The sequence below is a fragment of the Papio anubis genome, chromosome 2 (assembly GCF_008728515.1).
Source record: "Papio anubis isolate 15944 chromosome 2, Panubis1.0, whole genome shotgun sequence".
In the NCBI taxonomy this organism is placed as follows: domain Eukaryota; kingdom Metazoa; phylum Chordata; class Mammalia; order Primates; family Cercopithecidae; genus Papio; species Papio anubis.
In genome coordinates, this window is record NC_044977.1 from 95,528,734 (window position 1) to 95,542,977 (window position 14,244).

Sequence of the window (14,244 nt, forward strand, 5' to 3'; positions counted from 1 at the left end):
AAGGCCAGGACTAGGGTGAGGCAAAGTGCCCAGGGTGCAATATTTAAGGAGGTACCCACTCCCGGGGTTATGTAACTGCAAGGTCAGCCCCTGAGAGTGAGCACCTCCTTAAACTTTGCTTCCTAGGTGCCTGGCTTGCCTCACCCCAGTCTTGGCCCTGAGGGGTGTAGTACAGATTTTGAGATAAAAGATACAAAATGAACTCAGAGTGGCTCTTCCTGGGGCTCATGTATGATGTGAAGGAGTGAGTTGTGGCAAGTGGTCTTGAACCAGGACATGTCTGATGTGTGCTGAGGATGGGCGCTGTCCAGAGCACTGATTCTCATTGTTGCTTTTACTATTATTTACTTCTAGGAAGTAGGCAGAGCCAGCCAGAAAAATTAAGTGGGAGTGTGGAGTGGCATGCTGCTGATTTTTGTAGGGCTGATAAGCATCAGAAAAATGGCAGTGTGGGATCCACTAGAGGGACTGCCCAACTGGTGCTGCCCTGGAAACGTCCATATGTATGTATGTATATGTATGTATAGATATGTATACATGGGGCCAGGCACGGTGGCTCACACCTGTAATCCCAGAACTTTGGCAAGAGACCAAGGCAGGCAAATCACTTGAGGTCAGGAGTCCCAGACCAGCCATGGTCATGGTGGAATGCTGCTTAGAAGCTCAGATTAATTCTGTTAACTGTAACATCAGCTGGGTTGATTTCTAAAACTAATCAAATTGTTAAACGTGCTATAAACAGTGTCAAGAAGGATATGGATTTAGCGCTGAGATTAAAGGGCAGTAACTGCCGTTGAGAGGTGTTTAGCGGTGTCAAGGCCTCTAACTTTGCACTGTTTCTAGAGGAGTGAGTGGACTTGGTGGCAGAAATACCTTTGGGGATAAACTTAGGTTGGGCTGGACTGCCTGAGAACTCTGATCTCTGGGCAGCTTCATCTTGATCTTCTGAACCCCCATGTGGACCCTAAATTTCAAGGGCTAGCCCAAGGAAACCAGTCCTGTGCCCCTACGTTTGTCTGACCCATTCTCTTTTTTTTAGGCAGTCTTGCTCTGTCACCCAGGCTGGAGTGCAGTGGTATGACCTTGGCTCTTAGCTGACTGCAACCTCCACCTCCTGGGTTCAGGTGATTCTCCTGTCTCAGCTTCTTGAGTAGCTGGGATTACAGGCACCTGCCACCACACCCAACTAATTTTTTGTATTTTTAGTAGAGATGGGGTTTCACCATGTTGGCTAGGCTGGTCTTGAACTCCTGGCCTCAAGTGATCTGCCTGCCTTGGCCTCCCAAAGTGCTGGGATTACAGGTGTGAGCCACCACTCCCAGCTCCCATTCTTTATTCTCTCTCATTCGCTAAGTTTGTTGTGGGCAGCTTGTACTGCAGGCAGCATAGCCCCATGGTTAAGGGCAATGACCTGGAGTTGGCCTGCGTGGATTTGAATCTGGTTCCCCCACTTACTTTGACCATGAGCAAGTCACTTCACCTCTTTGTGACCCAGTTGCTCATCTGTAAAGTGGAAGTGGTAAGACTGTCCTCATCGGGGTGTTGTGAGGACAGTGTGAGGTAGTACAGTGCCTGGCAGGTAGTGAGCGCTCTTTAAATGTTTCCTGCAGGGTTCTAAGTCAAGGCAGGCATGCAGGGTTAGAAAAGACACAACACGGGCCGGGCGCGGTGGCTCACGACTGTAATCCCAGCACTTTCGGAGGCCAAGGTGGGCAGCTCATAAGGTCAGGAGTTTGAGACCAGCCTGGCCAATATGGTGAAACCCCGTCTCTACTAAAAATACAAAAAATTAGCCGGGCGTGGTGGCAGATGTCTGTAGTCCCAGCTACTCAGGAGGCTGAGTCAGGAGAATCGCTTGAACGCGGGAGGCGGAGGTTGTGGTGAGCTGAGATTGGGCCACCGCACTCCAACCTGGGCAATAGAGCAAGACTCTGTCTTAAAAAAAAAAAAAAGAAAGAAAGAAAGAGAGAGAGAGAGAAAGAGAGGAAGAGAGAGAAGAAAAGAAAGATACAACACTTGTCCAAACAAAGAGATTAGGCTGTGGCCCAGAGATGACTGGTAGGATGCAGCAAATCACTCATGGAGGGAGTTCCAGTGGTGTATGGTGAAGTTGGAAGGACCGCAGGCTGGTAGGAATACCAAGGGGAGACTCTGGGCGGAGTCTGGCCCTTCTCAGGCTGCGCAGGAGGCCCCATCTATGCTGATGGTGTATGCCACTCATGACTGCTAGAAGAGCTCTATGTGCTGCTCCTGCTTTCTTAGCCTTGGAACTGAGAAAGAAGCTGGGAGAGGGGACTGAGTTTTGGGTCAGAGCGTCTGCCCTTGCTTCTCCTGTGAGAGCTAGAGGAAACCTCTTGGGGCTAGTCTCCCCCTCGACTCCTTCACTGCTGCACCTCTCTGAGTCCTACCCAGGCTTTGCCCTAACTTGACCTTCCTTTGTCCCCAGAAGCAGGGGAACAACTACCCAGACCAAAGCCACTACCCCAGGAGTACACACATGGGTGGTTTGCATTCTTCACACAACATGGGTTTATCTGTCCCCATGTCTACATCTCACCAAACTCCTCCAGTCAAGAATCTTATCTTATTGCTCTTTCTATTCCCACCACAGCTTCTGGTACATTCCAGGCCCTGCATAAATCCGTGTTGCACCAATCTCAGGAGTCAGCATCTTGTCCAAAGTGGCTTAAGAGCCAGATGTGCCATAAGAATCCACAGCCCATCTGAAGGGGCAAGGCAGATACAGTGAAGTGGGGTACCCGTGGGAGCAGCTGCTTGGGGGGTTGCAGACAAGGAGAAGAGCATCAGAAATAATAACAAAGGCAGAGCTTCAAGACCTTCTCAAGCCAAAGAGCAATCATAGAAACCCCGAGCCTCAGCAGGGGTGGAGAAAGCTGTAAGAGGCAACAGCCAGCCCAAACCCCTCATTATCCACAGCAGGACCTGAGCACAGTGGGCCCAGGCTACAAAAAAAACAGACAGATGTTACCTTGACCCTAATTGTCCAAAAAACAAAATAAAAATATCTACTATCCGTCCTCTCTCTACGTAGCTGAGAAACATCAGGTAGGTTCAAACTAGACCCAGAGAACTCCTGTAGGGAATATTTTTCCATGGCTTGACCACAGACATCTTGTGTTTTAAGTTGAGTCATGTACGATTACCCAGGAACTGAGGAATAACTGATGTGGCCATCTGTGACCACATCTGTAAGCAGTGATGGCTTCAGCTCCCCACAATGTGCAAACCAGGGATGTCTGAGAGCTCAGTTCACGTTCACCAAACAAATCTTGTTTTTAAGTGTTCCACAATGCACCCTTTCCTTTCTTTTTTGATAGCACAATATTACCATGTCATGCCTGATGTTATTACCACTTTCACCAGGCAGCCTGTTTCTCTCTTTGTGTAATTTCTAAAGGTTCAAGGGGCCCTGCTGATAATGATTATATGAGTTATGACACAGTATTCTACCCATCTATATTATGCTGTTTAGGGAGAGCCTTCTAGCCTACTAGCCTACTGTTTTATGCATCCTCTTCTAGCTTTTGGAAACTCTGTTTGCTTTCCTGAATATACCAAACAAACAATTATCTTCAAAACCGGTGTGTTTCTGGGTGACCATGAGTCACATATGAAAAGCAGATGTGCATTTCCAGTGTGTTACACAGGATACTTTGTTAACCACTCTGGGTAAATGCTGGTTGTAGAAGCAGATACATTGCTCCTTTTTTGGCTTTTATAACCTCCAGAAGCCACCTGGAACCTTAAATAATTATTGGATTTGTTTTTGCTTCTTGTTTTTTGTTGTTGTTGGGTAACTTGTGCTCCATGAATTTGTCCTGCCAGAGCTGACAGGTATTATGGCCTTTGACTTATTCCCATGGAGTCCATTAAAAAAAAAAAGTCTATCTATAGATACCACAAAAATGGTTAGGGGCCTTTATGAAACATCAGTCAGTAACCTAATCCCTTCAAAGGTCCCCAGTGTGGCTTTTAAAACAGTGTCCATAACTATTAAATAGTGAAGGGTTTTCTTTTGGTGGGGGTTGGGCGTTAAATGTCAGGCTCAAATGTTTTTGTTTGTTTATTTGTTTGTTTTTTGAGATGGAGTTTTGCTCCTATTGCCCAGGCTGGAGTGCAATGGCACGATCTCAGCTCACCACAACCTGTGCCTCCTGGGTTCAAGCGATTCTCCTGCCTCAGCCTCCCGAGTAGCTGGGATTACAGGCATGCACCACCACGCCCAGCCAATTTTGTATTTTCAGTAGAGATGGGGTTTCTCCATGTTGGTCAGGCTAGTCTCAAACTCCTGACCTCAGGTGATCTGCCCGCCTCAGCCTCCCAAAGTGCCAGGATTACAGGTGTGAGCCATCATGCCCAGCCTCAAATGTTTTTTATATGAAGGCATCTGCAATGTTGTAGAAAAACTATGGGATTCTTTCAAGGCAGGAAACTGTGTCCAGATCACAGATCTGCCCCTTTATTAGGGAACATTGAGCGGTTAATTTGCAACCTTCTCAGCTGTAAAATAACAATAGTCATTCCTCCTTCCCCCCATGTTGTGAGGGTAAGATAAGGCAACTTGTCAAAGCACACAGAGCACACTGAGTAAAGATCTGTCTTGTCTTTCCATAGGTTTATGAATGCTAATAGGTAATTTTACATTTAAAACACCCATCTATGAGAGGCGAGGGCTGCATATTTCCACCCTGTTTTGCCTGCTGAAGCCACATATGAAAACATTCTGTAGGCAGCAGGGAAATTAACTGCGTCTACCCCTCAGGTTCCTCAGGTTATTTTGAGCTCCAACCAAAAGAAGTGTGGAAAGAACATGTGTAAAATGACTAATGAATGAGGTGCAAATGCAAAGTAGAAAGTGGAGTGAAGTGTGATTATTACGGAGAGCCTCCTCATAACAGGAGGTCTGTCTTGCCCCCAGAATCAATAAACTGCACTTCTGTTTTAGCTGGGACATGAGGTGTCTCACCACAGTCCACCTGATTATTATACAAAAATTTTCAAAAGAAACATAAACTGTAAAACCACAATAGCATTTCACACCCACTGGAATAGCTAAAACAAGAAAGGTTGAGAACATCAAATGATGGTGAGAATGGAGGGCAACAGAGCTCTTATGGAGTGCTCGTGGGAGTGTCAAATGGTGTGACCACCTGGGAGAATTGGCTGGCAGATTCTTATGAAGTTAAATATACCTACTCTCATAGTCCATTTAGTGTTGCCATAACAGAATACCCGAGACTAGGTAATTTATAAAGAAAAGAGGTTTATTCGGCTCACGATTCTGGTGACTGGAAAGTCCAAGAAGCATGGCACCAGCATCTGCTCAGCTTCTGATGAGAGCCTCTTGCTGTGCCATAATGTAGCAGAGGAGTGGCAAGGGAAGCGGGCACGTGTGAAAAAGAGGAAAACATGAGAGGCAGCCTAGCTTTATAGCAGCCCACTCTTGTGAAAACTAATCTACTCCCATGGAACTAACCTAGTCTTGTGAGAAAGAGATTAATCTATTTTAACAACCTAATCACCTCTTAAAGGCACCACCTCCCAACATTGCCCCATTGGGGACCGACCACACCTCAGTATGAATTTGGGTGGGGAAAAGCCATATTCAAAGCATAGTGCCTACCTATGACCCACCTAGGTATTTACTCAAGAGAAAGGAAACTATGTGTCTACTGAAACACTTGTAAAAGGATATTCATAGCAGTCTTATCCATAAAAGTCAAAAACTGAAAACAATCTAAATCACCAGTAGAAGAATGGATAAACAAATGTGATATGCTCATTCATGGAGTACTGCTCAGGAATAACAAGGGAAAGGATGACCAATATCCAGAACAACATGGATGAACCCTAAAAACATCATTCTGCAGAGAGAAAAAAAGCCATAGACAAAAGAGTATGTACTGTACAATTCCATTTCTGTGAAGTTCCAGGGCAGCCAGAATCTGCAGTGATAGAAATGAGAAAATGCTTGCCTTTTAGGGGATGGGAAGTTGGGGGAAACTGACTAGAAAAGAGCACAAAGGAAACTCTCAGATGATAAGAATGTTCTAGATCTTTCTTTGGGTGATCGATACAATGGATATTACAAAATTGTACAAATTCATCACACTGAACACTTAAGATCCGTGTATTTTATTATGTGTAATTTATTTGTTAAAAAAAAAAAAAAAAATTCCAGGTGTGGTGGCTCACGCCTGTAATCCCAACACTTTGGGAGGCCGAGGCAGGCACATTTGGTTGAGCCCAAAGGAGTTTGAAACAAGCCTGGGCAACATGGCAAAACCCTGTCTCTACAAAAAATAGCTGGGTGGGGTGGTGTGCGCTACTGGGGAGTGGTCCCAGCTACTTGGGAGACTGAAGTGAGAGAATCACTCGAGCCCAGGAGGCGGAGGCTGCAGTGAGCCATGAACTCCAGCCTGGGTGACAGAGTTGACAGTGAAAATGTCTCAAAATAATAATAATTTATTTTTTTTTTTAAGTAGAGACAGGGTTTCACCATACTGGCCAGGTTGGTCTCGAATTCCTAACCTCAAGTGATCTGCCTACCTCAGCCTCCCAAAGTGCTAAGATTACAGTTATGAGCCACCATGCCCAGCAAATAATTTTTTTTTTTTAAATCAAGGGAAGATATTAAAAGGAAAGGTTTAGATGGTATGTTTGGATGTTGGGTACTACCCACTAGCTAGCTGTGTAAGTTGGGCAAATTACTTAACCTTTCTAAGCTTTAAATTTGTATTTTATAAAATGAAGATGTGCCAGACATGGTGGCTCATGCCTGTAATCCCAGCACTTTGGGAGGCCGAGGCGGCGGATCACCTGAAGTCAGGAGTTCAAAGCCAACCTGGCCAACATGGTGAAACCCTGTCTCTACAAAAGTACAAAACTTAGCCAGGCATGATGGCGAGTGCCTATAATCACAGCTACTCGGGAGGCTGAGGCGGGGGGTCACTTGAACCTGGGAGGCAGAGGTTGCAGTAAGCCGATATCGCGCCACTGCACCCCAGCCTGGGTGACAGAGCAAGACTCTATCCCCAAAAAAAAAAAAAAAAAGAAGATAATAAAAACAGTATTACCTAATGCACATTTAAATTGCAACCTTCTCTAAGGAAAAGTCTATTTATTGTGTGTACCTACACTGGAGCATAGTGTTGAAAGTAGAAACAGGCCCTCTGTACATATTTGATGAATGGTTGTTGAACAAAAGCAAGCATCACCACATTTTTTTTTTCTTTTTTTTTGAGATGGAGTCTTGCTCTGTCACCCAGGCTGGAGTACAATGGCGCGATCTCGGCTCACTGCAACCTCCGCCTCCCGGGTTCAAGTGATTCTCCTGCCTCAGCCTCCTGAGTAGCTGGGATTACAGGCATGTGCCACCACGCCCGGCTGATTTTGTATTTTTGGTAGAGACGGGGTTTCTCCGTGTTGGGCAGGCTGATCTCGAACTCCTGACCTCAGGTTCTGCCCACTTCGGCCTCCCAAAGTGCTGGGATTACAGGCATGAACCACTGCACCCGGCACATGACCACATTTAATACACTTCTACAGCACATCAAGGAACAGCTTCACTATCGTCTTGAAACTGGATGGCAGTTGGCAGAGTTTTTCCATGAGTGTGTCATCTATAAGTGAGCTGCATGAAGCCAGTCCCAGGGCCCACACAATTTCTTGTCTCCTCAGTGCAGCCACCAGGCTAGAGGAGAGGCAGTTGGGTCTCAGGAAGCAGTGAGCATCGTAGAAAGAGCACAGGCTTTGTAATCAGGAAGATGTCAACTTCAATGCCAGTCTTACCACTTCCTAGCCTTAGTTTCTCTGTCTGCGAAATGGTAGTGATAATGCCTACTATGCTAGATTGCATTTTTGTTCTAAAATATTCACTACCCCTCCTGAGGGAGGATTAGACTTGATACTGCATTGACCACAGCCTTGGCCAGGTGAGTTTGCTTTGGCCAATGAGATGTGAACAGAGGTGAGCCTGCCACTTCTGAGAGAAGCCTCAGCACTCATCATGTGGTTCACGTTTTCAAACTCTGTCACAAGACTGCTGTGTCACAAATAGAGGCTTCTTCAACTTGGATCTGGAATTCAGAAGACATAAGCCAGAGCTGCAACCAACTCACAATGAATATGTAAAGTGAACAAGAAATAAACCGTTGTTATTCTAACCATTCAGATTTGGGGATCATTTGTTGTTGCAGCATAATTTAGTCTCAGCTGATTTACACACTCCCTCTCAAGCATATCATGAGGATGAACAGCCTAACATTGTAATTGATCCTCTACCATATACCAGTTATGTGGAGCCATGTAGTTCACATTCTGGTGGGAAAGATGAACAAGTAAAAGGAAAATCATGACTTCCCGTTAAAGACGGCTTTACCCCCTTCATACACCCTACAATAATGGGTTTTCTTAGAACATTTTTAAAGCATTTTAAAACATTTTTAAGGTACAGTTTTTTTTATATTTTTAAAAGCATAAAATTCAAGGAAAAAGAGAAATGGAAAGGAAATAATATAACATTTCGTAAAGTAGAAAGGTGATAACTGATCCAGCAGACGTGAAAGGGCAACAGTGGGAAAAACCAAGAAGAAATCTGCTTTATCCTGCAAAGCCTCAAGAATTGGCAGCAAGTCTCCTCCAGAACTGGGGGCAAATGTGGGGCTAAGGTGGGAAGAGCCACTGGAGCCCCAGAGGGTCTCCTTGACAACAAGCAGCCAAACAACTGTTCTTCCTTTAGCTGACAGAAGAGAGAAGTTTCTTTTTCTGAGATGAGAGTCCCTGAACCAAAGATCCCAGTCACACTGAAGGTGGAGGTACTAAGCTGATCACGGGGAATTGAGTAAAATTGAAGTACTGAGCATGGGGCTTCATCCTTCACCCCTGGTACCCATGGGTGTGTTTCTTCCCTTTGGTAGAGAATGACTTCTTCTCTGAGGGCATCCGACCAACCTAAGAGAAGAGACCCAAAGATATTGATGTTCTGGGCTCCCCAGGAAGCAATCTGGCCATATCACTCTATTGAGAAGCCCAGTCAACAAGCAGAGCTATTCCAAATAGCATTAGTGCCTCACTTTAAGTAAGAGCAGTGTATAGATCCCCAGACATCTGATGAAGGCTAATGAAAAATACAAAGACTAAAACAAATGAATAGAAGAAAAGCCACTTGCAGGAAACAGAGACTAAGGGAGAAAAAACTAAAACAAAATCAGCTATCAAGACTCTCAATAAGAAGAGATGCTGCATTTATGTAAAAGGAACAGGTTGTAATTTTTAAAAAGGGCTTGCAGGAGAAAGCTCCTTTTTAATCTCCAAGAGTTCAAAAGAACTCTTGGAGATTAAAAATATGTTAGCGGAAATGAAAGAGTCAAAAGGGCTGAAAGATAAAGATGAGGATATCTCCTAGAAAGTAGAGTGAAGAAAAAGCCAACAAGATAGAAAGGAAGAGAAAATATAAAACTCAAGGACCAATCAAGGAGGCCCAATATCCAAATAGTTGGAGTTTTAGACAGAAAAAATAGAAGGAAGGGAATCATCACAAAGTATTTCAGGAACATTTGCCAGGACTGATGGATATCAGTTGCCAACTGGAAGGGACCACCAAACGCAATGGATATAAGCAGACCCACACCAAGGCACAGTTTTGTAAAATTTCCGAACATCAGGGACACAGAGACCCCACAAGCTTCTAGAGAAGAGGTAAAAAAGTTTTATACAGAAGAAGAAGAAACCACATGGCAATAAAGTTTATCAGCAACACTGAGTATTACAAAACAATGGAGCAAGATCTTCAAGTTCTGAAGGAATATTATTTCCAACCTAGAATTTTATACCAAGCCAAACAATTAAGTGTGAAGGTGGAATAAAGACATTTTTAGACCTACAAGATCTAAAAAAATTGACCCCCATATATACTTTCTCAAGAAGCACCTGAAGGCTGTAATCCACCTAAAAAGAAAGTAAACATTTTTTAAAAAAAAGAAAGAAAAGATGGATCCAGGAAGCCCAGGATCTAGTCCAAGGGAGAAGCAAAGGACATCCCACGATGACAGTGAAAGAGATCCAGGACCACATCTGGGCACCAGGCGTCGAGAGCAGCCCCTTTAGATTAGAGCATTGAAAAGACTCTGGAGAGAGTTCTTCAGAAGTTGAGGAAGTACCTAATGTTTTCAAATTTATTGAAAGGCGATGTATTCAAGTGGGAGAGAGTTTGGGTATCAAGTTACTGATAAGTACATAGAAACTAAGGAAATGATTAAAATGACAATAATTCACCCAGGGAACACAAAATTGTATGCAGAAAGGAAAAATAATTATAGTATGCAATATAGTCTGACTACCTAAACACTGTTAATATTATTACATAGTCACGATTACACAAACACAGAATGAAGATCTAGCTGAAAATATGACGCTATCAGGAGGATGGGGAAATGGGAATGGGAATTGTGTGGTGTGAGTGTTCGCTAGTCTGTGCTGGGTTGTGGGGGTGTGGGGTGTGGAGGGGGTGTGGGGTAAGGAGGGGAAATCCACATCTTCCTGAGTAGGAAGCCTGAAACTGAAAGATCCATAGGCAGCAATGGAACAGAGCGTGTTTTATTGTGGTTATCCCAGGCTCCTCCCCTGGGGTAACCACAGTCACGGATTTGTCATATTTCTCTCCAGATCTTTTTCCTCTTCATCTGCATACATAAGTCTGTACATATAAATAGCTGTTTTGTTTCGCAGATACTCAGGAGGCTAAATCAGGAGAATGGCTTGAACCTGGGAGGTTGAGGCCTCAGTGAGCCATGATCAAGCCACCGCACTCCAGCTTGGGTGACAGGGTGGGACTTTGTCCCCCAGAATAATAATAATAATAATAATAAAGGCTGAGAATCTCTGCTTTAAAGTATGTGCATGCGTGCCTTTGGTAAGATGGAAATGAGGGAAGAGCGGGTGGGGAGACTGCTGCCTTGTGTGGCTGGGCCTTGGTAAAGGTAAGCTGGGACTGCAGAAGCAGAGGGGCTCCTAACACAGCTTTGGGGTGGGGAGGTGTCCTGGAGGTAACAATGAAGGTGAGTTTTGAAAGACAGTAGAAATGAGCTGGATATGGGGCTAGGTGATTGAAAAGCTGACTATTTTCTAAATCGAATTATATTTTAAGTTAGCAGCATTAGAATATATACTTCAGCTCTAGACATGGCATCTCTCTAATTAAAGCACTATTGGATATGATGTCAAAATTTACATGGGAAATAGTAAGAACTACAGCAGGTAATTAACAGATATGACAGCCATAAAACATTTTCCTAATTGTGCTTCTAATTTGACCCCGAGCTTCCCTGCAGCCAGTTCAAAAGGAGCAATTCCATCATAATAATACACATAAATAGCTATTTTTGTTTCACAGAGAGATTTTACCATCTGCATTGTATCATACTCTACATATTATCTACAACTTGCTGTTCTGCTCAATATTATGTTTAGGTTTTCAAATCTCCCTCTTTTTTTTTTTTTTTTTGAGACGGAGTCTTACTCTGTCACCAGGCTGGAGTGCAGTGGCGCAATCCTGGCTCACGGCAACCTCCGCCTCCTGGGTTCAAGCGATTCTCCTGTCTCAGCCTCCCAGGTAGCTGGGATTACAGGCGTGTGCCACCACACCTGGCTAATTTTTGTATTTTTAGTAGAGGTGGGTTTTCAACATGTTACCCAGGCTGATCTTGAACTCCTGACCTCAGGTGATCCGCCCGCCTCAACCTCCCAAAGTACTAGGATTACAACTGTGAACCATTGTGCCCTGCCTCCCTCATTCTTCTTAACAGCTGTGTAATATTCCATTTGTGAATGTCCCCATAGTTTATCTATTCCAGTATAAGGTGGTCTCTAGTTTTCCACAATCACAGTGCTGCAGTTAAACGTGGGCACACATGGCCATGTCACACTGTTTGGTTCCCAGAAAGGGCAAGAGTTCATTCTTTTACTAATTCCCGTGTTTCTGTAACAGGCTGTTCCAGGCTCCCACCGGCCGGGTACAAAAGGGCCTGTTTCCTGTAGCCTCCCCGGCTTTCAGTATTGCCAGACAGCTACCTTTCCCCCAGATCTGAGGAGTGGGATACAGTAACACTTCGTTTTAACTTGCATTTTCTGATTGCAAGTGACATTAAGAACTTTCTATATTTTAAATATTTGGTCATTTATGTCTCCTTTTCCGAGAGCTGCTCGATCCTTCTATATTGCAAACACTTTCTCCCGTTGTGTCCCTTGTCCTTTTTATTTAGTAGTAGCACCTATCATCAGATATTTTAATCTTTTTTTCACTTTTATAGTTTGTCTTTATTCCACATTTATGATGATTTTCTCTTTGTTTTTATTGCAGTGAAGTCTGTTATTTTTCTTTTTAATTTTATTTTGTAGTTATTGTAATGTTGCTTTAATAATATGTTTTTCCAGCATTATCCATCCATGATCTGATATGCCATTTTCTTCCTCAGGAGAGGTTTTCTACCAATTTTAGCCGTTTCCCGTGGTTGCTGCTGATCCATGCTTCATACCTGTTTTCTGTTTGTGGTTTCAGATAAAATCTACGTGGTTGACTTGAGTAATGAGCGAGCCACGTCACTTACCATCGAGCCACGGCCCGTCAAACAGAGCCGCAAGTTTGTCCCGGGCTGTTTCGTGTGTCTAGAATCTCGGACCTGCAGCACCAACCTCACCCTGACATCTGGCTCCAAACACAAAATCTCCTTCCTTTGTGATAATCTGACACGTCTGTGGATGAATGTGGAAAAAAACATAAGTACGCCCCTGAATTAGTGCATTTGTCCTGGGCTGTGGACAGCTCTTCTCTCCCTGCCTTGCCTTAGTGGGGTTCCCTCGGTACATTGTAAATCATATGATCAAAAAGGCCCATCTGGCCGGGCACGATGGCTCACGCCTGTAATCCCAGCACTTTGGGAGGCTGAGGCTGGTGGATGACTTGAGGTCAGGAGTTCAAGACCAGCTGGCCAACATGGTGAAACCCCTTCTCTACTAAAAATACAAAAATTAGCTGGACGTAGTGGCAGGCGCCTGTAATCTCAGCTGCTCAGGAGGCTGAAGCAGGAGAATCGCCTGAACCTGGGAGGCAGAGGTTGCAGTGAGCCGAGATTGCACCACTGCACTGTAGCATGGGCAACAGAGTAAGACTCAAAAAAAAAAAAAAAAAAAAAAAAAAAACAACCCACCCACAGTGCAGGTGAGCAAGAGTGACCAACAGGCAAGCAGAGTGAGTGTCAACACATGCCTTTGGGACTAGCCTCAGGTGGAGCCTGCAGCCCTCAGAAGTGTGTCACACTGCCCCATTTTCAGGCTTATGTCTCTCTGCCCAGCCTTCCAATCTTCCTCTTGTGAGATCCTCTCCTCTTTTGCTCAGATTTCCCCAGCCTCTCCCATCCCCATCCCCCTACACCCCACACCCCCACTTCCATACTCACTGCCCTCTTGTCTTCTCTCACACAAGACTGCGATTCCTGAGGTCAAGAACTTTGGCTCGTTCTGTTTTTCATTCAGGTAGCCCCTCCCGGTGCTAGACATGCACTAGTCACTTAAAAAATGTTTGATCGGCCAGGCTCAGTGGCTCACGCCTGTAATCCCAGCACTTTGGGAGGCCGAGGCAGGCAGATAACCTGAGGTCAGGAGTTCCGGACCAGCCTGCCCAACATGGCGAAACCCCATCTCTACTAAAAATACAAAAAATTAGCCGGGCATGGTGGCGGGTGCCTGTAATCCCAGCTACTCGGGAGGCTGAGGCAGGAGAGTCGCTTGAACCTGGGAGATGGAGGTTGCAGTGAGCCAAGATTGCACAACTTCACTCCAGCCCGGGCAACAGAGCGAGACTCCATCTCAAAAAAACAAAAAATGTTTGATGACTGAAGGCCAGTAAACCAACAGCCACCTCCCTGCTGGGCTACCGTGACTTCTGATGTGTGCTCTTAGCATCTCTACAAATGCAGGAACTAAGGCCACAAGAGGCGAAGTAACCTGCCCGAGAACACCCTGTTAGGAAGTGGCAGAGTCAGAAGACGAACTGACATCTCCCCAACACCACTCACAGCTCCAACCACTGCCCAGAACTGCCTCCTGGGCAACATGTCTGGGTGGAGTGAAACCTGTGCCCCGCCCCGTGACACTTAGCATCTGAGACACAAGTACACAGAAGAAAGAACTTAAGCAAAAAAGGAGAGGAAATTTCAACCCTGAGTA

The 14,244-nt window shown here is 44.9% G+C and overlaps 1 protein-coding gene across 1 annotated transcript in view; it reads left to right on the forward strand.

The window, feature by feature from the left end:
- CDCP1 (CUB domain containing protein 1) overlaps positions 1-14,244 on the forward strand; it is a 59,671-nt gene that overhangs the window by 36,561 nt on the left and 8,866 nt on the right. Inside the window, exon 5 of the mRNA XM_003894558.5 lies at positions 12,578-12,799. Coding sequence (XP_003894607.2) covers positions 12,578-12,799 — 222 coding nt within the window. The remainder of the gene's footprint in view (positions 1-12,577; positions 12,800-14,244) is intronic.